The sequence below is a fragment of the Gavia stellata genome, unplaced genomic scaffold (genome assembly GCF_030936135.1).
Source record: "Gavia stellata isolate bGavSte3 unplaced genomic scaffold, bGavSte3.hap2 HAP2_SCAFFOLD_917, whole genome shotgun sequence".
Classification (NCBI taxonomy): domain Eukaryota; kingdom Metazoa; phylum Chordata; class Aves; order Gaviiformes; family Gaviidae; genus Gavia; species Gavia stellata.
Genome location: NW_026777376.1, coordinates 10,001 through 35,476, shown reverse-complemented (window position 1 = coordinate 35,476; position 25,476 = coordinate 10,001). Strand labels below are relative to the sequence as shown.

The 25,476-nt window shown below is 58.1% G+C and overlaps 1 protein-coding gene across 1 annotated transcript; it reads left to right on the top strand.

The window, feature by feature from the left end:
* The first annotated feature begins 214 nt into the window (after nucleotides 1-214).
* On the top strand, nucleotides 215-6,180 carry LOC132321940 (B-cell lymphoma 3 protein-like). The gene is made up of 9 exons (XM_059835318.1): nucleotides 215-313; nucleotides 739-794; nucleotides 2,210-2,318; nucleotides 2,886-3,090; nucleotides 3,489-3,577; nucleotides 3,897-3,974; nucleotides 4,393-4,560; nucleotides 5,328-5,421; nucleotides 5,735-6,180. Exons 1-9 carry the CDS (start codon nucleotides 215-217, stop codon nucleotides 6,178-6,180), a joined length of 1,344 nt encoding a protein of 447 aa, XP_059691301.1.
* Nucleotides 6,181-25,476: the final 19,296 nt, after the last annotated feature.

The window sequence follows — 25,476 nt, the reverse complement described above, 5'->3', positions numbered from 1 at the left end:
CGGGGCGTGGCCGGGGCGTGGCCGGGGCGGGCGGCCCCGGGGCCCCCCCCGGCGGAGGCGGCCCCGAAAGTCCCGTCGCTGCCGGCGGGGAAGTCCCGGGGTCGCTTCCGCTCCGCGGCGGGACCCAGGCGTCCGGGAGGGGACCCAGGCGTCCGGGGGGGACCCAGGCGTCCGGGGGGGGGGGCTCCGGCGACCACCCCCCCCCCCGCGCGCCATGGCGGAGGAGCTGCCCGTGGACCTGCGGACGCGGCGCGGGGCCCCCCCCGGGCCGGGACCCCCCGAGGCGTCGCTGCCGCTGCGGAAGCGGCGCTCGGCGATGCGGGGGGCGATGGGGGCCGCCCCCCCGGGGCAGGGGCCCCCCCCGGGGCAGGGCCCCCCCGCGGGGAAAGCGCCCCGCGGCGCCCCCCCCCGCGCCCCCCCCCGCCGCCTGCGCCCCCCCCGGCCTCGGGCTCGGCTTCGCGCCCCCGCCCGCCGCCTTCTTCTCAGGTGAGACCGCGGGGACCCCCCCCCGCCCCCCCGCGCCTCCCCCCCGCCCCCCGGGCCTGCTCCCCCCCCGCCGCGGGTGGGGCGGGCGAGGGGGTCCCCCGGACCCCGGTCCCCCCCTGACTCCCGCCGCGCAGGGCTGCGGGGGGAGCTGCCGCTGCCGCTGCTGGGGGGGGGCCGGAGCGGGGCTGGCGGCTCCGCCGGGGGTCCTCGCGCTCCCCGCCGCCCCCCTGGCCCTGCTGGGACCCCCCCGAGACCCAGCTGGCCGCCGACATCGCCGCCGCCACCGGGCAGGACGAGGACGGCGACACGTGAGTCGAGGGCCCCCCCGTGGGCCCCCCCAGTAGGGGCCCCCCAGGAGGACCCTCCTGACCCCCCGCCACGGGCACCCCCGTAATGGGCAGCGCGCAATGAAGGTGGCGCTGGGGACCCCCGGGGGTCGCCCCGCGATAGGACCCCCCCGCAGTGGGACATACCCCCCCCCGCAGTGGGACCCCCCCCGTGGGGACGCCCCGGCCAGGACCCCCCCAGCGGGACCCTCCTTGGGGACCCCTCAAAGGAGGGGGTCCCCCCGATGGGGACCCCGCCCGTGGGACAGGTCTAACGGCCGCCCGCGTTGGGACCCCCCTAATGACCCCCCGTGGGACCCCCCCCCTCGGGGACCCCTCGCTGCCCCCCCCCCCCCCCCCCCCCCGCGGGGAATCCCCGGCCCCGCCGGGCTGCCCCGGCCCCGCCCCACCGCCGCTTGACGTCACCGCCCCGGCCACGCCCCTTTACTGGAAGCGCGGGGGGGAGGGGCGCCTTCCTCCTCCCCCTCCCCCCCCAGGTGCCTGTGACCCCCCCCCCCGCGTCCCCTCGTGTCCTGAGTCTCCCCCAAACCGCTCGTGCCCCCCTGGTGACCCCCCCGTGTCCCCTGTGACCCCGTGTCCCCCCATGACCCCGTGTCTCCCCAGGGCGCTGTGCATTGCTGTGGCCCCCACGTCCCCCTGTGAGCCCGTGTCCCTCCCATGGCCCCCCGTGCCCCCCCCATATCACCCCCTGACCCCTCATGCCCCCCGTGACCCCGTGTCCCCCCAGGGCGCTGCACATTGCCATGTCTCCGGTGTCCCCCCATGACCCCATGTCCCCCCGTGTCCCCCCAGGGCGCTGCACATTGCTGGGGCCCCCTGCCCCCCCCCCCCCGTTCTCTATGTCCCTATGTCCCCCCCGTGACCCCATGTCCCCCCAGGGCCCTGCACATCGCCGTGGCCCCATGTTCCCCCCTGACCCCCTCATGGCCCCCCGTGACCCCATGTCCCTATGTCCCCCCCGTGCCCCCCCCGTGACCCCATGTCCCCCCAGGGCCCTGCACATCGCCGTGGCCCCATGTTCCCCCCTGACCCCCTCATGGCCCCCCGTGACCCCATGTCCCTATGTCCCCCCCGTGCCCCCCCCGTGACCCCATGTCCCCCCAGGGCCCTGCACATCGCCGTGGCCCCATGTTCCCCCCTGACCCCCTCATGGCCCCCCGTGACCCCATGTCCCTATGTCCCCCCCGTGCCCCCCCCGTGACCCCATGTCCCCCCAGGGCCCTGCACATCGCCGTGGCCCCATGTTCCCCCCTGACCCCCTCATGGCCCCCCGTGACCCCATGTCCCTATGTCCCCCCCGTGCCCCCCCCGTGACCCCATGTCCCTATGTCCCCCCCGTGCCCCCCCTGTGACCCCATGTCCCTATGTCCCCCCAGGGCCCTGCACATCGCCGTGGCCCAGGGGGCCCTGGGGGCCGCCCGGCGGCTGGTGGGGCTGTTCCTGCAGGGGGGGCGGGAGCTGGACGTCTACAACCGCCTGCGGCAGGTGGGGCAGGGGGCCGTGGGGAGAAATAGGGAGGGGTGGGGGGGCGTTGGGGCTGGGGGGACACGGGGACATGGTGGGACATGGAGGGGTGGGGGCACATACGAGCCGGACGTGGCAGGCCCCATGCTCGCCCCTCGCACACGCCCCACGTCGCCTGGGACGCGCCCCGTGCGCCTTGCACCCCTGCACACCCCCATGTGCCTCTGCACACGTCCTGTGCCTGTTGCATGTGCCGTGCGTGCCCTTGCGGGCCCCTGACACCTTGCACGCCCTTGCGCGCGCCCGGCGCCCATTGCACGCCCTGCCTGCCCCGTGCACACCCCACGCACCCTCACAACGCTTGCACGTGCCTCATGCGTACCCTGTGGCTGTTGCGCGCCCCGCATGCCCTCGCACACCCGTGACGCGTCTCACACACCTCTGCGCGCCTTGCGGCCCCCCTCGCGCGGCTGGCACGCACCCTCGCACGCCCGTGCACCCCTGCCCGCCCCAGCACGCCTTGACACGCCTCGACACGCCCTGGCACGCCCTGGGCACGCCCGGGCACGCCCTGACCTGTCTGCGCAGACCCCGCTGCACCTGGCGGTGATCACGGGGCAGCCAGGGCTGGTGCGGCTACTGGTGGCCCACGGGGCCTCGCCCATGGCGCTGGACCGGCTGGGGCGCACGGCCGCCCACCTGGCCTGCGAGAGCCGCAGCCCCCGCTGCCTGCGCGAGCTGCTGCGCCCCGGCCCCCGGGGGGACCCCGACCTGCAGGCCCGCAACTACGAGGGTGAGCACCCCGAGATGGGGCGGGGGGGCGAAGCGGGCTGGGGTCCCACGGGCACGAGGGGCAGCGCCCCGAAATGGGGGCGTGGGGCTGGGGGAACGGGCAGACAGCAGTGGGGCATGCGGGAGTGGGGGTGCACAGAAACGGGGGACAATGGGAGGGGCACGGAAGGGGGGCACCAAAATGGGGGGGCACCAAAATGGGGAGGGCAATGAATGGGCACAGAAAGGGGGGGGCAATGGGGGACACAGAAGGGGGGACGGGGGGGGCACAGCAAGGGCGTGCACCGCAACAGGGGCCAATGGGGCTGTCAAAACGGGCCGTGCTGCCCCAAACCCACATGAGATGGGGTGGGGGGCGCCCAGGGGACCGGCCCCCCCCTGATCTCCTGCTCCCCCCAGGCCTGACCCCCCTGCACGTGGCTGTCAGCTCTGGCGCCCGCGAGAGCGTCCTGCTGCTGCTGGAGCACGGGGCCGACGTCGATGCAGTGGTGGGACTGGGGGGGTCCTGGGGGGCTGGGGCAAGGAGGGGGGAGCTCCCTGGGGTGGGAGGTCTGTGGGCTGGGGGGCTTGGGGGGTCCTGGGGGGCTCATTGGGCTTTTGGAGGGCCCTGCGGGGGGGCCCTCGGCGGGTGAGGGGGTCTGGGCTGCGTTGGTGTGGGGAGGTTGAGGAGTCTGGGGGGCTTGGGGGGGACCCTGGGGGGCACCCTGGGGGGGGGCAGGGCCCGGAGGGGGCTGGGGCAGTCCAGGGGTCCTGGGGCAGAGGGGGCTTTGGCGTCCCCTCACCCCCCCCCCGCCCCGGCTCCCCCAGGACATCAAGAGCGGCCGCTCGCCGCTGCTGCACGCGGTGGAGAGCAACAGTCTGGAGATGGCGGAGCTGCTCATCCAGGTGGGCCTGGGGGGGCCTGGGGGCATTTGGCGTGCTTATGGGGGTGTGGGGCGGTTTGGGGGGCTTCAGGGAATTGGAATTTGGGGGCTTCAAGAGGCATTGGGGCTGGCTGTGAGAAATTGGGGGGGCTGGGGATGCTGCGAGAAATTGTGGGGGCCTGGCGATGCTGGGGGGGGCTGTGAGAAATTGGGGGGGCTGGGGATGCTGCAGGGGGCTGTGAGAAATTGGGGGGGCTGGCGATGCTGGGGGGGGCTGTGAGAAGTTGGGGGGGCCTGGTGATGCTGGGGGGGCTGTGAGAAATTGGGGTCCTGGGGAGGCAGTGGGGGGCTGCGGGGGGCTATGAGAAATTGGGGGGCCTGGGGGTTGGGGGATGCAGCGGGGGGCCGGGGGTCCCGGGGCTGATCCGGGGTGCCGGCAGCGGGGTGCCAGCGTCAACGCCCAGTCGTATGCGGGGTGCACGGCGCTGCACGCGGCAGCGGGGCGGGGGCTCCTGGGGGTCCTGCGGCTGCTCCTGCGCAGCGGCGCCGACTGCGCCCTCAAGAACTACCACAACGACACCCCCCTGGCCGTGGCCAGCAGCCGGCAGGTGGGGGGGCGCGAGGGAGGGAGCGGGGTGCCGTGGGGGGGTGGGGTGCAGGAGTGGGGTACAATGGGGCTAATGGGGTGCGATGGAGGTATTGGGGTGCAGAAGGGGGGTGTAGGGGGTGTTGGGGTGCAGGAGTGGGGTGCAATGGTGGGAATGGGGTGTAGGAGGGGGGTGCAGGGGGTTTGGGGTGCAGAAGTGGGGTGCGATGGAGGTATTGGGGTGCAGGAGTGGGGTGCAATGGGGGTATTGGGGTGCAGGAGGGGAGTGCAGGGGGGTTGGGGTGCAGGAGTGGGGTGCGATGGAGGTATTGGGGTGCAGGAGTGGGGTGCAATGGGGGTAATGGGGTGCAGGAGGGGAGTGCAGGGGGGTTGGGGTGCAGGAGTGGGGTGTGATGGAGGTATTGGGGTGCAGAAGGGGGGTGTAGGGGGTGTTGGGGTGCAGGAGTGGGGTGCAATGGTGGGAGTGGGGTGCAATGGAGGTATTGGGGTGCTGGGAGGGTTGGGGTGCAATGGAGGTATTGGGGTGCTGGGGGGTTTGGGGTGCAATGGAGGTATTGGGGTGCTGGGAGGGTTGGGGTGCAATGGAGGTATTGGGGTGCCGGGGTTTGGGGTGCAGTGGAGGGGTTTGGGGTAGAGGGGGATTCGGGGGGACGTGGGGAGACACGTCGGGGGTGCTGGGGAAGGATTGGGGGTGCGCTGGGGGGACTGGTGGGACGGCAGAGCTGGGTTTCGGGGGGGAGGGCTGTGCTGACTCCGGCTTCCCCCCAGGTCATCGACATCCTCCGGGGAAAGGCCTCGCGGCCCCCCCCGGGCCCCCCCAGCCCCCTCCCATCCCCCGACGGGCCCCCCCCGGCACCCAACGGTGAGGGGGGGCTCTGCGAGGTTGGGGGTTCCGGGGCTTTGGGGGGTGGGGGTCAAGGGGGGCTTTGGGGGGAGGTCAGGGGGGGTCCCCAGGCTCCGGGAAGGTCCCTGGGGGTCCTGAGTGGGGAGGGCGGGAGCTTTTGGGGAGCCTGGGGAGGGTTCGGGGGGGTTGGGGATGTCTGGGGGGCGTTGAGGGTCTTGGGGGCCTTTGAGGGGTCCCTGGGGGGGCCCTCGCAGGGTCGGGGTGTCCCTTGGAGATGAAGGGCCGGGGGGGTTGGGGGTCCGCCCTGACCCCCCCGATGTCCCCCTCCCAGGACGGGCCTCCCCTGGGCCCCCCACGGCCTCCCTGAGCCCCTCCCGCACCCCCCCTGCAGCCAATCAGAGGGTGGACTGCGCGGAGGCGGCCAATGGGGCGCAAGGGCCGGGGCCCCGCCGGGGCGTGAAGCACGAAGGCGGTGCCGGGCAGCCACTGGAATGCGCCGGCGGCGCTGCCCTCCCCGTGCCATTGGCCGATGCCCCCCTGGACCCTGCCTGCCTCTACCCAATGGCGTCGCCCGGCCGGGAGGCCACAGCCAGTCCCCTCACGCTGCGGCCCTTCCACCGGCCAGTTGTCTCGCTGGGTCCGCTGGCCAATCAGGGGCCAGTGCAGGCAGCCCAGACGGACCAATCACGGACGCTGGCGGAAGGGGGCAAACACCCCCCCGAGCCCCCTCGGCTCCGCCCCCGGGAGGGGCGGGGCCAGGCGGGCGGGGGCAGGTGACCCCGCCTACGACACCGGCGTCGGGGGGACACGTGACCCCACGCGGAACAGGGGGCTCGGCGTCCGGGAAGGACCGGGACCCCCACGGACTTCTCCCACCCAGGGGCCCCGGCGTCGCGCAGCCGAGGAGGGGGACCCCGGCGGCCGGGGGGGCCCCGTCCCCGTCCACGAGCATTAACCCTCCCCCGCCGACGCGGCGCGGGCGGGGCTAGTCCTGTAACGAGGCGAATTAAAGCGGTTTTGGCTACAAACGCGCCTGGGGCGGGGCTGGGGCTGGGGTGGGCGGGGCTGGGGCGGGAGGGGCGGGGCTGGGGCGGGAGGGGCTGGGGCGGGCGGGGCTGGGGTGGGAGGGGTGGGGCTGGGGTGGGAGGGGCTGGGGCAGGAGGGGCGGGGCTGGGGCGGGAGGGGCGGGGGCTGGGGCGGGAGGGGCGGGGCTGAGGCGGGAGGGGCGGGGCTGAGGTGGGAGGGGCTGGGGCAGGAGGGGCGGGGCTGGGGCTGGAGGGACGGGGCTGATGCGGAGGGGCGGGGCTGATGCGGGAGGGGCGGGGCTGAGGCGGGAGGGGCGGGGCTGAGGCGGGAGGGGCTGGGGCTGAGGCGGGAGGGGCGGGGCTGAGGTGGGCGGGGCTGAGGCCTCAGTCCTCCTGCGGCCGCACCCTGTGGGCCCCGTGCCCCGGCAGTGCCCCTCAGTCCTCCGGCGGTCGCACTCCATGGGCCCGGAAGTGCCCGTCGGTCCTCCGGGCACCGGGGGGCGCTGTGGCACCCTCTCCGCCCATTGTCGCCCACCCGGAGGCCAACGCCCCTGGCCCACTTCCCCACGCCCCCTCCCACCCCGCTCTCCCTCCGCCGGCGCTGGGGTTGTGCCGAGAACGGCACTGGCAGCACGGGGGGTGCCGGTGACGGCTGAGCAGCGCCTGCCCAGCGCCAAGGGCCGGGGGGGACACAGCCGGGACGGCTGACCCCGACCGACCAAAGGGATGTTCCAGACCGTACGGCGTCGTGCTCGGCCATAAAACTGGGGGTGGGGGTCGGTGGGGGGGCCGCTGCTCGGGACGGGCTGGGCGTCGGTCGGTTGGTGGTGGGCAATTGTTTTAATTCGCATCACTCATCTTTCTTGGGTTTTATTGTCCTCGCTGTTGTTATCTTCCCCCCTCTTATCCTTACCATCTGTCGTTGCTATTTCTATTTAATTATCATACTGTTCTTATATCAACCTACAAGTTTTCTCACTTTCGCCCTTCCGATTTTCCCCCCGATCCCTCTGGGGTGGGTGAGCGGTTGTGTGGTGCTTAGTTGCCGGCTGGGTTCACACCCCGACGCAGGGGGAGCTGCAGGCCCTGCCTGGCTAATGCTTCAGGCTCTCCACGTCCTTCCCAACGTCTCGTCGGCCGCCCTTCTTCCCTGTGGTGCCTTTCGCTCCGTAAGCAGCAGTTCTCAGGCGGCGGAAGCACGCCTGTCTCTCGACCTCTGGGAAGTAACTCTGCCAAAGACAAAGAGCGGAACACCCACGGCACATACATCATACGGCTCGATAAATTTCTTGTATTTCGATGGTTTTTTGGTGTTTTCTGTCCTTTGGGACTCATCTAATTCTCTTAAGGGAGTCAGTCGGAGAGACTATCGAGGTGACTCTGAATCATCAGTCATTTACAGTAAATAATTTAATTTGCAATCAGAGATGTTTTTGAGAAGGGATTCTTACGGGTTCTAATTCTGCTTTGTCATTGCGTCCTACCCAAAATGTAGTTCCAGTAGAAGTTAGGTGGTACATGTGGTCTTGTTGGAAATGAAGTGTAACCCCAGAGTGTTTTAGGGGTTTTTTTATAGGAAACTAAGCCACATAAATTTAATAATAATGTAGTTATTGCGTTTAATGAACTACTTTCTTACATAGCTTAGTACGACATCTATCTTTTTCTATCTACGCCTCAGAAAAATCAAGTTTCATTCCCTACCCAGTCACGTTGCCGATGTAATAGATGTAGTTGTAGTAAAAGAGCAGGTATCATCATTTCCAGTACAGGTCATTTTCTCTCTTCAGCGCTTTACATGCTGTAAACCTAAGGCAGAGGAGCAAACTCCCTGCTGCTCCTCCGGCCGCCTTTATGCCTTCTGGCAATTCACCCCTCCCCTTCCCCAGGTGGTTGTGGGAAGGGCGGTGGGCGAGGCCTGGGGTATATGAGCCACAGCCGCTCCTCAGGGAGCTCATTCTGCTCCTGGGTTTCTCTGGTGTTGGTGCTCTGCTGTTCCTTCAGCTGATTGCTGCTTTTGAGCTGCCTAAGCTCTTTGGGCAAAGGTGTTTTGACGTTTAGAGAAGCGGAGGTGTCTGTCTGAGGTGAGAGCTTCAGGATCAGTTGAGGTTCAGCAGCATATGTAATAAAAAGTAGACCTATATGTAGTGGGGTTTTTTTCAGGTCAGTGATTTTGTATTGAGTGTTCAGGGGCAGGAAGATGGTTTGATTGTGTGTAGGGTTTTTTTATTCTAGGTGCCTTGCATTTTCCTGGAATTCCTGACTTCATTGATGGTGGAACCTTGTTTTTTTCACCAGTTGTACTGTGTGTTGTGTCTGTTGATGATACAGTCTATGCTAATAGGACTGATGATGAGATTTTCTAGCAGGGGTTAGGGTGAGCATTTTGTATGCATCTGTATATGGACTTTTAACGCTTCTTAAGAAAGCAGCTGGGATATGATTCATAGTGTCTTTCAGGGTATGGGGCAGCTAATTCCCTGGTTGCCCACAGAGCACTTATTTGTCCCTAAACCTTTACAGCTGGCAGCAGGCCCCTTGTAGATTATAAGCATCAGGAGTGAGTAGCTTACACGTTTGGGATGTTTTATTTTGCAGGTGGAAGCAATGAGCAAAGCAGGCTATTGGTGCTGGAGGTGACTCGGGCAAGGTGAGCTGTGACTAGTGGGCTCAAGTAGCAGTTAATTTTCAGGTGTTGTGTTGTAGTGAGGTTAGAAGCATCCCTTGTTTGTGTTTGGCAGGTGAGCCACCAAGGTAAAGGAATGAAAGGTTGGAAGGCTGTGGTTTCAGGCAGTATCTCACATGTGCCTTTTGCTTTGGTTTCTTCGGGTGCTGCAAGCAGGCTGGGAGGGGTGAAGCCGCAGGCTGATGAGTGGTCTGAGAAGGTGAGGCGGTTCTCAGCTGGGTCTGTGTCTAAGAGCAGATCATCATGTGGCAGCTCAGGTGTTTCTCTTTGGTTTTGCAGGTGCCATTCAGGCTGCATTTGGAACTGGATTTGAGGTGAGCTGGGTAGTAGTGAGGAGGAGCACGGGGCTGGTAATGTCTCAGAAGCACAACAGTAGTTTTCTGTCTCTTTGTATCTTGGGTACCAGAAGTGATGACGGCCACAGCGTCCGACTTTGGAATCAGCACAGAGCAGGTGAGCGGAAGACCAGCTTGCTTTTGAGGGGGGGGGATCTTGTGCAAGAGGTCAATGTCGACTGATGTGATGCTTACTGCTGGCACTGTTTTTGTGAAGAGGAATCTGGCAACTGCAGGAATATCCCAGTTAGCTGATGTGGTTTTTGTGTAGGATGGATTCAGACCCCTGGCCCTCTGAAAGATAAGTGGAAGGACCAGGGCTGGGGAGGGGGCTCTGGGGCAGGGGGACAAGGTTGGGAATTGCAGGGAGGGTATTGAAGTTAGTGTAGGGGATAGGGCTGCCCAGGAAGAGTCACCTTTGGGCAGGTAAAGGGAGCGGGTTACTTTTCAGCACAAGACTAGCGTGGGCAGGGCAGTTCCAGCCTGTGTTGGTGTGGTGTTGTGTACTTTGTGCGGTCTGTCTTCTGTGTAGTAGACCTTCCTGAAGTCTCCATGTCATCTCTGTGCTCGAGGAGCACAGTATGTCCCCTGGGTGCCATCCCTAGGGTCTCGAATGCCTGTACATGTTGGCATAGTGCCAACTGGGCGCTTCTTTCCTTGCATAACAAGCTTAAAGCGTGGATAGGACTTGCATGTCAGTAGTTTCTGGTCAGTCCTCTTCTTGTGGCATCGTTCCAGGCCGAGTCAGCAGCTCTGATCTTGATCGGCCTGTTTTCACGGATCCCTTTTCTCGGACTTCTTCCCTGCATCCGTACATTCTTAAGCCTTTACGCAGGGCTTCTTGCGCACGCTTCGTCCCAGTTGCGGCCATATCTTCTTGTCCCAGGGCACGGCATTCGACTTTTTCTGGAGCTGCCATAGATTCTTCCTCATGACCCCTTAGGTCTTCTTGCCCGATGGCATCTCTGGTCCAGGAGTCGTTCTTACAGGGAGCGTTTTTATGTCCCTGGGTTGTGTCCTTTGTCTTGTTTGTGTGCAGCGTTGGTCTGTGTGTGGTTTTTGTCTGGGTTGGAGCTGCTCTGCCTGGGGGCATAGCAGTGATAAGCTCAGCAGGAAAATAGCAGTAAGATTCTCTAGTTAATATCTTGACAGGCCGAGGCTTTGTAGGCAAAGGGTGTACAGTCCATTTTGGAGCAAGTAGCCATGTATGCAGCAGGTGAGGAGAGTCATTTCCATAGTGTTATGCAGACACAGGGGATGACCAGATTTTTTCACGGTAGGGTGTAGTTGGACTCCAGATGGTATTCCTAAATGGAAACAAGACCTCTACAATTGTTCAGCTATTGCTCTGCATCCGGGTGAGTTGTTCAATATTGCTTTGCCATATGCAGAGGTAGGAGCCGGGCGCCTATGGGCAAAAGAGGAGACGTGAGTGGTCGGTGCAAGAAGGTGGTTTGTTGCGTGGTGTCAGAGGGAAGATGTGACTGGTGGCTATATGACTACCTTATAGGTTTTGGGCTTTTATTCTGAAGGTGTGAAGCAATGAGCAAAGCAGGCTATCGGCACTGGAGGTGGCTCAGGCAAGGTGAGCCGTGACTAGTGGGCTGAAGTAGCAGTTATTTTTCAGCTCTTGTATTCCTGGTGAAGGTCAAAGCACCCCTTGTTTGTGTCTTACAGGTGATAACCGAGCCTCAGTGTAGCAACCTGTAAACAGCAGAGGCAGGGCGGGTGAGCAGCCGAGGTAAAGGAGCGGGAGATGGGAATCACTGCAGGCAGGCTGTGGTTTTGGGCAGTACCTCAGCATGTGCCTTTTTGCTTTTGTTTTGGCAGGCGCTGCACGTTGCCTCAGAGGGACAAAGCCGTGTGCTGACAAGAGGTCCGTGAAGGTGAGGTGGTTGTCGTCTGGGTCGGTGTTTAAGAGCAAAGTATCCTGTGGCCAGTCCATGAAGCGTTTCTCTGTGGTCTTGCAGGTGCCGTGTGGGCTGTGTGTGGAATTGGATGAGCTTTCGAGGTGAGCTGGGTAGTAGCGAGGAGGAGCGCGGGGCTGGTGACTTCTCACAAGTGCAACAGTAATTTTCTGTGTCTTGGTATCTTAGGTGCCAGAAGCGATGACGGCCACAGCGTTCGACTTTGGAGTCGGCACGGTGCGGGTGAGCGGAAGGCTGCCTTGCTTTTAGGGGGAGGGTGTTGTGCAAGAGGTCAGTGTCGACTGACGTGATGCTTACTGCTGGCACTTGGGGTTTTTTTGCAGGTGATGAAGAGGAACCTGGTGACTGCAGGAATGCCCCAGTTAGCCAATGTGGCTTGTTTGGGTTTTGTGTAGGATGGATTCCAACCCCTGGCCCTCTGAAAGCTAAGTTGAAGGACTGGGGCTGGGAGGAGGCAGACAAGGTTGGGAATGGCGGGGAGTGGGATTAAAAGGTAGTGTAGGGGAGCGGGCTGTCCAGGTCAAGGGAGTGAGTTGCTTATCAACAACACACTATGTGTGCTGGGCAGGGCAGTTCCAGCCTGTGTCGGTGTGGTGTAGTTTGTGTAGTCTGTCTTCTGTGTCTTGGAGCTTCCTCGGGTCCTAATGTCCTTGTTGCTCTTTGTGCTCAAGAAGCACAGCATGTGCTTTGGGCACCAACCCTAGGGTCTCGAATGCTTGTATTCATCGACATAGTACCTATCGGGTGCTTCTTCTCTTGCATTACAAGCTTAAAGCCTGGATCGGTCTCGGTTCTCGTGAAGTTTCCGGTCGGTTCTCTTGCGGCGTTGTTCCAGGCTGTGTCTGCAGCTCTGCTCTTAGACTTCTATAGTCATGGACTGGACGATTCCCTGCATCCCTATGTTCTTTGGTCTCAAAGCCAGGCTTCTTGTGCATCCATCATCTCAGTTTTGACTGTAACTTCTTCTTACGGGCCATTATGTTGCGCTCTTTTCTGGGGCTGCCATAGAGCCTCCTCGCCTCACCGTTGCGGCCCTGTAGGTGTTCTTGCCCGACAGCATCTCCAGTCCGGACATCGTTGTTCTCACCAAGAGCTTTTCTCTTGTCTTTTGAGTTGCATTGTCTGTAGCGTTTTGAGGGGTGTTGGTCTCTGTGTGTTTGGCTTGGAGCTGCTCTGCCCGGGTGTGTGGAGTCAGGGGTGGGTGGAATAGCAGGAAGAGCCTATGGTTAATATGTTGATATGCCTAGACTATTTAGGCAATGGTTGTACGGTCATCTCAAATTGAGTAGCCATTGGCAGGTTGTGTGGACAGTCATTTCCATAGCATTTGATGGAGGTGATTAGAGCCGTGTGGGAGGGGCTGTTCAGCGGTAGTGAAGCAGATTGAATCTCAAAGGCGTTAAGGCTTGTATGTGTGGGGCTTAAAGTTTTTGGTCTCTTTTGTTATAATGGCAGGCTGTAGTTAGACTCCAGGTGGTATTTCTAAATGGAATCGATACCTCTGGACCTGTTCAGCTATCAATCAGCATTTGGGTGACTCATTCAATATTGCATTTTCAGATGCAGAGAAACGAGCTGTGTGCCAATGGGTGATGGAGGAGAGGCCAGCAGAACGCTTTGAGAAGGTGGGTTGGTGTGTGGTGTTGGAGGGAAGATGCAACCGGTGGCTGTATGACTAGCTTATAGATTTTGTGTTTTTTAATTTTAAAGGTGCAAAGCAGGATATTGGCACTAGAGCTGAGTCCAGCAAGGTGAGCCATGACTAGCAGACTCAAGTAGCAGTTATTTTTCAGGTCTTGTATTCCTGGTGAAGGTCAAAGCACCCCTTGTTTGTGTCTTACAGGTGATAACCGAGCCTCAGTGTAGCAACCCGTAAATAGCAGAGGCGGGGCGGGTGAGCAGCCGAGGCAAAGGAGCGGGAGATGGGAATCACTGCAGGCAGGCTGTGGTTTTGGGCAGTACCTCAGCATGTGCCTTTTTGCTTTAGCTTTGGCAGGTGCTGCACGTTGCCTCAGAGGGACAAAGCCGTGTGCTGACAAGAGGTCCGTGAAGGTGAAGTGTTTGTTGTCTGGGTTGGTGTCTAAAGAGCAAAGTATCCTGTGGCCAGTCCATGAAGTGTTTCTCTTTGGTCTTGCAGGTGCCGTGTGGGCTGTGTGTGGAATTGGATGAGCTTTCGAGGTGAGCTGGGTAGTAGCGAGGAGGAGCGCGGGGGCTGGTGACTTCTCACAAGTGCAACAGTAATTTCCTGTCTCTTGGTATCTTAGGTGCCAGAAGCGATGATGGCCACAGTGTCCGACTTTGGAATGGGCATGGTGCAGGTGAGCGGAAGGCCACCTTGCTTTTAGGGGGAGGGTGTTGTGCAAGAGGTCAATGTTGACTGATGTGATGCTTACTGCTGCACTTGTTTGTTTTTTCTTTTTTTTGCAGGTGATGAAGAGGAATGTGGCGACTGCAGAAATGTTCCAGTTCGCTAATGTGGTTTGTGTGGGTGTGTTCTTGAGGATGGCTTCAGACCTGTGGCCCTTTGTAAGATAAGTGGAAGGACCACAGCTGGGAGGAGACAGACAAGGTTGGGACTTGCAGGGAGGCGATTTAAAGGTAGTGTAGGTGAGAGACCTGTCCAGGTAAAGGGAGCGGGTTACTTTTCAGCACAAGACTAGCGTGGGCAGGGCAGTTCCAGCCTGTGTCGGTGTGGTGTTGTGTAGCTTGTGCGGTCTGTCTTCTGTGTCTTAGACCTTCTTCAGTGTCCATCTCCTTTTTGTGCTCGAGGAGCACAGTATGTCCCCTGGGTGCCATCCCTAGGGTCTCGAATGCCTGTACATGTTGGCATAGTGCCAACTGGGCGCTTCTTTCCTTGCATAACAAGCTTAAAGCGTGGATAGGACTTGCATGTCAGTAGTTTCTGGTCAGTCCTCTTCTTGTGGCATCGTTCCAGGCCGAGTCAGCAGCTCTGATCTTGATCGGCCTGTTTTCACGGATCCCTTTTCTCGGACTTCTTCCCTGCATCCGTACATTCTTAAGCCTTTACGCAGGGCTTCTTGCGCACAGCTTCGTCCCAGTTGCGGCCATATCTTCTTGTCCCAGGGCACGGCATTCGACTTTTTCTGGAGCTGCCATAGATTCTTCCTCATGACCCCTTAGGTCTTCTTGCCCGATGGCATCTCTGGTCCAGGAGTCGTTCTTACAGGGAGCGTTTTTATGTCCCTGGGTTGTGTCCTTTGTCTTGTTTGTGTGCAGCGTTGGTCTGTGTGTGGTTTTTGTCTGGGTTGGAGCTGCTCTGCCTGGGGGCATAGCAGTAATAAACTCAGCAGGAAAATAGCAGTAAGATTCTCTAGTTAATATCTTGACAGGCCGAGGCTTTGTAGGCAAAGGGTGTACAGTCCATTTTGGAGCAAGTAGCCACATATGCAGCAGGTGAGGAGAGTCATTTCCATAGTGTTATGCAGACACAGGGGATGACCAGATTTTTTTCACGGTAGGGTGTAGTTGGACTCCAGATGGTATTCCTAAATGGAAACAAGACCCCTGGTGTTCAGCTATCGCTCTGCATCTGGGTGACTTGCTTGATATTGCTTTTTCAGATGCAGAGGGACAAGCCATGGGCCAAAGGGCGACAGGAGGTGAGCAGTTGCCATAAGAAGGTGGGTCTGTGTGTGGTGTCAGAGGGAAGATGTGACTGGTGGCTATAAGACTACCTTATAGTTTTTGGTTTGTTTTTTACTTTTGAAGGTGGAAGCAATGAGCAAAGCAGGATACCGGCTCTGGAGCTGCCTTGGGCAAGGTGAGCTGTGACTAGTGGGCTGAAGCAGCAGTTATTTTTCAGGTGTTGTATTGTTGGTGAAGTTAGAAGCATCCCTTCTTTGTGTCTTCCAGGTGGCAGCCAGGTCTGAATGTAGTGACCTGTAAATGGTGGAGGCAGCCTAAGGTAAAGGAGTGGGAGATAGGAATAGCTGTGGGCAGGCTGCAGTTTCAGCAGTATCTTAGCATGTGTCTTTTGCTCTCTTTTTTCTTTTTCAGGTGCTGTACATGGGCTCGGAGGGGTGAAGCAGCATGCCAATGAGCAGTCCGAGAAGGTGAGGTGGTTGTCGGCCGGGTTGGCGTCTCAGAGCAAAGTATGCCGCAACAATTCAGCGAAGCGTTTCTCTTTGATTTTGCCGGTGCCCTGCGGGCCGTCTGTGGAATTGGATGAGCTTTTGAGGTGAGCTGGGTAGTAACGAGGAGGAGCAGGGGCTGGTGACTTCTCAAAGCACAACAGTAATTTTCTGTCTCTTGGTATCTTAGGTGCCAGAAGCAATCATGATCACAGCATCCGACTCTGGAATCCATGCGGAGCAGGTGAGCGGAAGCCCTTATTGCTTTTGAGGAGGAGGGTGATGTGGAAGATGTTGGTATCAACTGACAGGATGCTTGCTGCTGGTGCTTGTTTTTCTTGCAGGTGGTGAAGAAGAACCTGGTGACTGCAGCAGGAACATCCCAGTTATCTAATGGTTTTTTTTCTTGTTAAGGATGGAATCAAACCCCTGGCTCTTTGAAAGCTAAGTTGAAGGGGAGGGCCTGGGAGGAGGGGATAAGGTTGGTAATTGTAGGGAGGTGCATTAAATGTAGTATAGGGGAGAGGGCTGCCTGTGTAAAGGGAGCGAGTTACTCTTTGGCGCAAGACTAATGCGGGCAGGGCAGTTCCAGCCTGCGTCTGTGTGTTGGTGTGTAGTTTGTGCGGTCTGTCTTCTGTGTCTTAGGCCTTCCTGGGGTCTCAATGTCCTCGTTGCTCTTTGCGCTCGAGGAGCACAGTATGCACCTCAGGTGCCATCCCTATGCCCGTACTCATCGGCACAGAGCCAATCGGGTGCTTCTTTTTTTGCATTATACGCTTAAAGCGTGGATCGGTCTCGTGTCTTGAAGCTTCTTGTCAGTCCTATCTTGCAGCATTGTTCCAGGCTGTGTCAGCAGCTCAGCTCTCTAGCCATCTATTTTCACAGACTGGGACTTCTTCCTTACAACCTTCATGCTCTTAGGTCTTGAAGCCAGGCTTCTCACGCATCCATTGTCTCAGTTTTGACAGTGACTTCTTGTTACAGGCTGTGATGTTCGACTCTTTTCTGGGGCTGCTGTAGAGCCTCCTCGCCTCATTGTTGCAGCCCTGTAGGTCATCTTGCCTGACAGCATCTTTTGTTCTGGGCATCAGTCTTCTTGCTGAGGGTTTTCTCTCATGTTTGAGTCGCGTTGTCTGTAGCGTTCTGTATAGTGTTGGTCTCGACATGTATATGCGTCTGGCTTGGAGCTGCTCTGCTCGGGGGTGTGGTGTCGCGGTAGGTGGAATAGCAGGAAGTCTATGGTTATGGTATGTTGATGTGCCTAGACTGTCTAGGCAAGGGTTGTACAGTCATCTCGGATCGAGTAGCCATCGGCAGGTTGTGTGGACAGTCATTTCCATAGCGTTTTGTGGGGATGACTGGAACTGTGTGGGAGGGGCTGTTCAGCGGTAGTGAAGCAGATTAAATCTCAAAGGCGTTAAGGCTTGTATGTGTGGGACTTGAGGTTTGGTCTATTTTTTACAATGGCAGGCTGTAATTGGAGTCTAGATGGTATTCCTAAATGGAATTGAGACCTCTGGAGTTCTTCAGCTATCAATCAGCATCTGGGAGACTTGATAAGATGAGCACCAAAGAGCAACAGAGCAGGCGAGCGGTGTGCCTTAAGAAGGTGGGTTGGTGCGTGGTGTCGGAGGGAAGATGCACCTGGTGGCTGTATGACTACACTGTGGTTCTGTCTTTCTTTATTTTGAATGTGTGAAATGATAACAGTGGGATAGTGGCAGCCGAGCTGCCTCAGGCAAGGTAAGCCATGACTAGTGGGCTGAAGTAGCAGTTATTTTTCAGGCGTTCTATTGTTGGTGAAGGTAGAAACATCTCTTGTTATTTGTGTCTACAGGTGGTACCTGAGCCTCAATGTGACAGCCCAAAATGATGGAGGCCAGGTGGGCGAGCGGTTAAGGTAAAGGAGTGGGAGATGGGAATTAGTGCGGGCAGGCTGAGGTTTCGGGCGGTATCTCAGCATGTGCCTTTTGCTTTGGTTTTTTCCAGGTGCCACATGCAGACTCTGCAAGGTGAAGCCACATGCTGACGAGCAGTATGAGAAGGTAAGGCGGTTGGCTGTGTCAGTCTCCAAGAGCAAAGTATTACACAGCAACTTGCTTAAGTATTTACCTCTTGGTTTTGCAGATGCTGCTTCTGCCATCTTTGGAACTGAATGCTCATTTGGGGAGAGCTGGGGTGGTAGTGAGGAGGAGCGTGGGGCTGGTGACTCCTCACAAGCCTAGCGATAATTTTGTGTCTCTTGGAATCTTACCTAAAACAGGTGATGACAGCCGCAGCGTCCAACTTGGGAATGAGCAGGTGAGCAGAATGCCACGTCTCATCTGAGGAGGGATGTGTTGTGGAAGAGGTTGTTGTTGGCCGATGTGATGCCCACAGCCGGCACTGCTTTGTTTTTGTTTGATTTTTTTTTTTTTTTATTGCGGGTGATGAAGAGGAACCTGTTGACTGCAGGAACATTCCAGTTAGCCGATGTAACTTTGAGGATGGATTTGGACCCCCAGTGCTCCGACAGCTAAGTTAAGGGACTGGGGCTGGGAGGATGGGACAAGGTTGGGAATTGCAGGGAGGGGGTTTTAAGGGTAGCATAGGGGAGAGGGCTGTCCAGGAACGGTCCCCTTTGGGCAGGTAAAGGGAGCGGGTTACTCTTTGGCGCAAGACTAGCGCGTGCCCGGTAGGGCAGTTCCAGCCTGCGTCTGTGTGTCGGTGTGTAGTTTGTGCAGTCTGTCTTCTGTGTCTTAGACCTTCCTCGGGTCTCAACGTCCTCGTTGCTCTTTGCACTCGAGGAGCACAGCATGCGCCTCGGGTGCCATCCCTAGGGTCTCGAATGCCCGTACTCATCGGCACAGAGCCAATCGGGCGCTTCTTTTTTTGCGTTATAAGCTTAAAGCGTGGATTCATCTCGCGCCTCGAAGTTTCCGTCGGTCCTCTTTTTGTGGCGTTGTTCCAGGCTGCGTCAGCAGCTCTGCTCTCTCAGTCTATTTTCATGGACTGTGACTTGTTCTGCCCTGCATCCTTATGTTCTTAAGTCTTGAAACCGGGCTTCCTGCACATCCATCATCTCAGTTTTGACAGGGACTGCTTCTTGTTAGGGGCCATCATGTGTGACTCTTTTCTGGGGCTGCCGTAGAGCCGCCTTGCCTCATCGTTGAGGCCATTTAGGTCTTCTAGCATGACAGAGCCTCCATTCTAGGTGTCATTATTCTTGCTGGGAGTTTTCTCTCATCTTTGAGTCATGTTGTCTGTAGCGTTCGGAGTAGCGTTGGTGTGTGTGTGCATGTGTGTCTGGCTCGGAGCTGCTCTGCCCAGGGGTGTGGTGTCAGGGGTAGGTGGAATAGCGGGAAGAGTCTACAGGTATGGTACGTTGATGTGCCTAGACTGTCTAGGCAGCGATCGTACAGTCATCTCGGATTGAGTAGCCGTCGGCAGGTTGTGTGGATGGTCACTTCCATAGTGTTTTATGGAGATGATCGTCACCCTGTGGGAGGGGCTGTTCAGCGATAGTAAAGCAGACAATCTCAAAGGCATTAAGGCTTGTATGTGCGGGGCTTAAAGGTTTTGGTCTTTATGTGGTTTTCTTAATGGCAGGCTGTAGTTGGAGTGTAGATGATATTCCTAAATGGAATCGAGACCTCTAGAATTCTTAAGCCATCGATTGGCATCTGGGTGACTTGTTCAATGTTGCTTTTTCAGATGGAGCAGGACAAGCAGCGTGTCAACAGGCGACGGAGCAGATGTGAGCGGAGCGCCATAAGAAGGCGGTTCGGTGCGTGGTGTCGGAGGGGAGATGTGACTGGTGGCTGTGTGAGTAGCTTAGAAGTTTTGTGGCTTTTTTTAATTTTAAAGCTGCAAAGCAGGATGTTGGCTCCGGAGCCGACTCGGATAAGGTGAGCTGTGAGTAGTGGGCCGAAGTAGCAGTTATTTTTCAGGTGTTGTATTGTTGGTGAAGTTTATGAGCATCTTGTGTTGTTTATGATTTTACAGTTGGTACCCAAGCCTCTACCTGGCAACCTGTAAACAGCAGATGTGGGGCCAGCGAGCAGCCAAGGTAGAGAGCAGGAGATGGGGAATAACTGCAGACAGGCTGCGGTTTTGGGCAGTGTCTCAGCATGTGCCTTTTGCTTCGGTTTTTGCAGGTGCCACACGCAGCCTCGTAGGGACAAAGCTGCAGCCAACGAGCAATCTGAGAAGGTGAGGAGTTGTCGGCCGGGTTGGTGATTAGTAGCAAAGTATTATATGGCAACTCAATTAAGTATTTACCTTTTTGGTTTTGCAGGTGCTGTGCAGGCTGCCTTTGGAATTGGATGACCGCCTGTGGCGAGCTAGGTAGTAGCGAGGAGGAGCACGGGGCCAGTGACCTCTTATAAGCCTAATGATAATTTTGTGTCTCTTGGTATCTTAGGTGCCAGAAGCAATCGGGGCCGCAGCAGGTGACTTTGGAATCGATGACTGGCGTGTCGGTGACCAGTGGCACTCTGCCTTTGCAGGTGATGAAGAGGAACCCGGTGAATGTGGGAACATCCCGGTTAGATGATGCGCTCCCGATGAGGATGGATTGTGGACCCTGCCCTCCAAAAGCTAAGTCGAGGGGCAGAAGCGGTAGGTGGGGTGAGGCCAGCAGGGGCGGTCTAACGTCAGGGTTGCAGAGAGGGTTATTTGGGCTCCGTTAAGTTTGTGGGCGGATAGAGGGCCCGGGGTCCGCCCGCAAGATGTGAACATTCCGGTCTGCGTCCCGGTGTCTCTGCTCTCGGCACGTGCCTCGGTAGGCGTCCGGAGGGACTCGAACGTCTCGCCGCTTTGACGTAGAGCCTGTCACACGCCTCTGGTCCCGCGATTGGAGCTTAAAGCGTGTTTTGCATTGCAGGTGTTTCCGGAGGGTTGCCTTTGCGGAGACCATCTGGACCAGCTCTTGAAAGTTCTGTTTCTGTAGAGATCCCCTACAACATTTCAATGCTGTGTTCCTATAGGCTTAGGTCTTAAAGCCGTGCTTCTCACATGTGCATCGTTCTGGTTTTGTATTGCGTTGCAGTGTTCTGTATTTGGTTTTGTAGTGCATTGTATCACTCTGTACTTGTAGTGACTGCCACCCGAGGCTGTCTTGCTCTGCAGTGGATCGTGTCACTCTGTGCCTGTATCGACTGCCACCCGAAACAGTCTCGCTCCGCGGCGCGTTTGCGTCGCTCCGCGCTCGGCTCTGCAGCGCGTTTGTGTCGCTCCGTGCCTGTATCGACTGCCACCCGAGACCGTCTTGCTCCGCGGCGCATTTGTGTCGCTCCGTGCTCGGCTCTGCAGCGCGTTTGTGTCGTTCTGTGCCTGTATCGACTGCTACCCGAGACCGTCTCGCTCTGCAGCGTGTTTGTGTCGCTCCGTGCTCGGCTCTGCAGCACATGTGCGTCGCTCACAGCTGGTACAGACTGCCGTGCGAGACTGTCTTGCTTTGCGGTGGTCTGTACTTGGTTTTCCCGTGCGGTCGTGTCGCTCCATACTTGTACAGACTGCTGCGTGAGACTGTCTTGTGTTGTGCAGCTCTGTACTTGGGTTGACTGCCATTTGAGACTGTCCTGTGTCTGTACTTGGGTTTTGTGGTGAACAGTGTGAGCGTGTTGCAATGTATGGCATCGTGTAGCCGGTGTAGAGGGTTAAAGTGACTTTGAGGTGTCTGCGCACGTGAACAGGAGTCGAGCGGATCGCGGCGGGATTGCGAGGTGGCGTGAGCTAAGGTGGCAAGTCAGCAACGGTGATCCTATTGTTATTGCAGGCACCCTGCGGCAAGCCTCCGGAAACGGATGAGACACCCATGTCCAAGGAGCTGCGCGACGGGTCTCTGCACAGTCGGTCGCTTCGGGTCATCTCGGTCGTTGTGACGCTCTGGGGTTAAGTGCTAGAGGACTCCGTCCGCAATGCGTGTGTGTTTTTCTGAGTCGGAGAACGGCAGACGAGTGGAGCTCTGGTGGGCCGCGCTCTCATGGATGAAGCATGTGTTAAACAGCTCTGTGTGTCGTTCTTGTGGGTGTAAAGGGGAGTAAAGGAACCTTGCGTTTAGGTGAAGCGGCTGCTATTGAGGATGGCCACTGAAGATATATGGTGAGCCGCAGCACAGTGAAAGGGAAGCGGCAGGGAGCGGGGACCTCGCATCTCCAAACGGCAGGGTAACGAGAGGGTAGTTTGCGGGGAGCGAGCCGCACGGGGGTAGCGGGCGCAAAAGGTCACGAGGTGCGCGCACCGTTAAAGTGGCTCCGGGATGAGCGGGTAGGGTCGTGTCGTATATCTAGCGTGTTTTTGTACGTGCGCCTTACTTAACGCATTGATGCGTCTCGGCTTTTACGCGTGAGGAAGCTCCGGCATACTCGTTTCATCCCGCGATCGGAGTAGCCGTCCCACGGCATCATTTCGGTCTCCAGTTATTGGTGTGTCACCAATCGACCGCGCCACATTTTGCGGCGTGACGTAGAAGCGGAAAGCTGCCGCTGCGGTTTAGCGTCATAGGCGTGTTTGGCCAGTCTGTCTCACGGCTCTCACTAGGGATTTGCTATTGGGTCTTCTCTTGCCGAGTGTCTTTCTCAAGTTCTTCCAGGGGTTTGTTCCCTCTGTCATCATAGTCTTAAGTATTTTGTGGTATTTTGTCTTGAGCGGTCATTGCAGCCTCGTCGCCTACCTTCCATCCGGAGTCACAGCCTTCTCGCACGGCAGGCCGCGCCGGAGCGGCCGCGGCATCGTCACGCTTAACACGAGGCTACGTTTCGGTCCGGCGTTAACTCTACCCCGTGCGCTATTCTCGCAGCCTTACATCGTGTTTGTTTGCGTGCGTTCGAGGTGGAGCAGCTTTGTCTGCGTGCGTAGCGATACCGCTCAGGCTGGAGCGGTCTAAATGTGCGATGCAGATACTTTGATTAGCGTGGCCTCTTTGGGTGGAGTTAGCATGGGGTGTTTTTGGGGATAGCCGGTCGCTACAGGCCAGCGGGCCGTAGAGTCCCTTCTGTGGCATTACGCGGGCACCGTGGGGCCGTTCGGATCCCCGGAGCAAATCCTCGAGTGAGTTTTTCCGGAGCGTAGAAACAAAAGCAACTGCGAGGGAGCGGCACGCGTAGCGAGGAGTCTTCCTTGACTTCTGGCGACGAGCGCCAACGCGTCGCAATTGGACGTTTGAGGCGCACGGCGAGGCGGTTCCGGGAACAGCTTTAGAACCGGGGCCGAGCGCTGTGGTGGCGGGCGGTGAAATGGAGATGTTTAGAGCGAGGGGTGGAATCGAGCGGATGTGAAATGAGCGTTGGTTTTTGAATGTGTGTAACCTTGTATGCGTGAATTGTTTTGTTGCGAGTTGTAATGAATGGTGAGATGCTAAAGCTTTTTTGGCCAATAAAAATGGGGGGGAAAAATCCCCCAGCTGGGTGTGTTGTGGGTTTTTTTTCTCCCCCAGCTGGGTGTTGTGTTTTCCCTCGGTCCTGGCCACTCTACAAGGTGATGTTTGTTGCCTGTGTTTGGAAGGAGGACAGACTCAGGCCCGGGTTTTTGCGGGCAGGGCGATTATCGAGGCTCCGGGGAGCGGCGCAGACCTGGAGCGATGTCTCATCCTGGCGGGCGGTAGAATCGATGAGCTGAGAGGGAGGAGATGTTTGCACGGTAGCTCAACGAAGGGCATGTTTTGCATGTGCCTCAGCTTGTATAGTTGTGTTGGGGTGTGGTGTGTGTTTAATATTCCCTTGCAGGTTGTATGCAGAAATGCAATTTTAAATTTTTTTCAGGCATTTAGGGGGGAAAGAAAAACCAGCCAGGGTGTCTGTGGTTGTTTTTTTTTGTGTGTGTTTTTTTTCTTTCTCCCGGTGGGTTCCTTCCCTGTGCCTGCCCTCCACCCCCATGTTTCTAGGTGCTCTGCAAGGTGATGTTTATTGGCGCTGTTTGGGCGGAGGTCAGGCTAGGGCCGGGGCTTTTGCAGGCAGGGTGGTTTTTCTTTGGAGGTCCCCGGGAGTGTGGCGGAAATGGGCGACGGCCCCTCGGGGCGGGTGGGGTGGCGGGAGCGGATGAGGCGAGAGCGCGAGGGCTGGTTTAGGCGGTAGCTGAATGAACGGTGTGTTGTGAAGGCGTTCAGCCTTGCATAGTGAACTAGTTTTCACCTGATGTGTTTTTCCCTGCAGGTTGGAGGTGGAGTTGAGACTGTTGTCTCTGTTGGGCATTTGAAAAGAGAAATAGAATAAAAAAACCCCAGCTGGGGGATTTTTTTTTTTTCCCCCAGCTGGGTTTTTTTTCCCCCGGTCCCGGCCGCTCTGCGAGGCGACGTTCGTCGCCAATATTTGGGCGGAGGTCGGGCCAGGGCCGGGGTTTTTGCAGGCAGGGTGGTTTTTCTTTGGAGGTCCCCGGGAACAGCGTTGCCGGGAGTGTGGCGGAAATGGGTGACGGCCCCTCGGGGCGGGTGAGGTGGCGGGAGCGGATGAGGCGAGAGCGAGGGCTGGTTTAGGCGGTAGCTGAATGAACGGTGTGTTGTGAAGGCGCTTAGCCTTGCATAATGAACTAGTTTTCACCTGATGTGTTTTTCCCTGCAGGTTGGAGGTGGAGTTGAGACTGTTGTCTCTGTTGGGCATTTGAAAAGAGAAATAGAATAAAAAAACCCCAGCTGGGGGATTTTTTTTTTTTCCCCCAGCTGGGTGTTTTTTCCCCAGGTCCCGGCCGCTCTGCGAGGCGACGTTCGTCGCCAATATTTGGGCGGAGGTCGGGCCAGGGCCGGGGTTTTTGCAGGCAGGGTGGTTTGTGTGGTGTTTTTTTTGAGGCCCCTGGGAATGGTGTTCCCGGGCAGCACTCCCCTGGAACAGGCATTTGCCTGTCATTGCAGGGAGGTACGGTGTGTAGCGCACGGTCATGGGAAGACGGTCACAGATCTTGTGGTAGAAGGGCGTGGGGAGTTGGACTAGGGCGCCAGGGTCAAGGAGAGCTCGACTGCGAAGTGGGTGGGCCTAACTGTATTCTACATGGGTGCCACGGTAAATATTTTTGATGGGCTTCGTAGTCTCTCGTGTACTGAAACTGACCGCATTTTATTTTTGTGCGTAGGTACCGTGGTCGAGGGCGCGTCGAGAGAAGCAGAGCTCACCGGCTTCCGGCTCGGGAACGCAAACGGTGGAGACCAAGGTTTCTGTGAAGAGGAAAACGTCTGGATGTAAAGCGGCGGATGTGACGGGAGGGAGGAATGCGGAAGAGGGTCCTAGGCCGAGACTCCCAGGTACTAAAGAGTTGCCGTGCCTATGAAGGTAGCGGTAAAGTTCTGGAGTGTAAATGTATTAATGGGAGAAATTGTTGAAAACCGAACAAAAGGAGTAGTAGGGATTACTTGATGTTCTAAGCAGGGAGTATTTGTATTGTGGTAGTAAAAGAACAGCATAGAGTTGAACCATAGGTGTAGATACTGGAACGCTGACTAGGAGTCAGAAAAGGACAGATATAAACACGAAGTGGGGAAAAAAACCCCAGGTGGTAGCGCATCCCCCTCGAAAGCACGGTAATGAGTGAAACGCCAAATGAAAGTACAAAGCGAGATGCGGGCCTTGCGTGCCTGTAGGCAGCTCTTGGCAGGAGCGAAAAAAATGGAAAACGGTTACGGGACCAGAAAGTCCCTCTCGCTCAGGACCGGCGGTGGCAAATTTTGTAAATGATAGTGTAAAGATAGGAATAGGCATACGAGGGATCGTAGGTGATGCATAGAGGTAAAGGTAGCTGTGCGTGGGTTTAAAGAAAGCATGCATCTTTTGGGCTCTAAAGCAGAGCTTGAGTATCGGCAGTAGAGTAAAGAGTTTACTCGGTAAGAACCCTGAGGCATTTTAAAGCAACCTAAGCTAAACCTGGGCCTAAAAGCCACCTAAGCCAAGCAGCCCTCCCAAGTAGGCGATGCCAGTAAGAGAGGGTGTGGATTAAATGTGAGTATGGGTAAAGGTAAGTATCAAATGGAGCCGTACAGATGGGAAGCTCGTAGGGAAGCTGTAGTTACCTTTGTTGCTTAGAGAGCTAAAAATAGTAGTTGGA

What these genes read in the sequence shown, in the direction of transcription:
- LOC132321940 (XM_059835318.1), top strand. Translation starts at nt 215, where the DNA reads ATGGCGGAGGAGCTGCCCGTGGACCTGCGGACGCGGCGCGGGGCCCCC. An exon ending in TCTACAACCGCCTGCGGCAG is followed by an intron (nt 2,319 to 2,885) that starts GTGGGGCAGGGG and finishes CTGTCTGCGCAG; the next exon opens with ACCCCGCTGCACCTGGCGGT. An exon ending in GGGCCGACGTCGATGCAGTG is followed by an intron (nt 3,578 to 3,896) that starts GTGGGACTGGGG and finishes CGGCTCCCCCAG; the next exon opens with GACATCAAGAGCGGCCGCTC.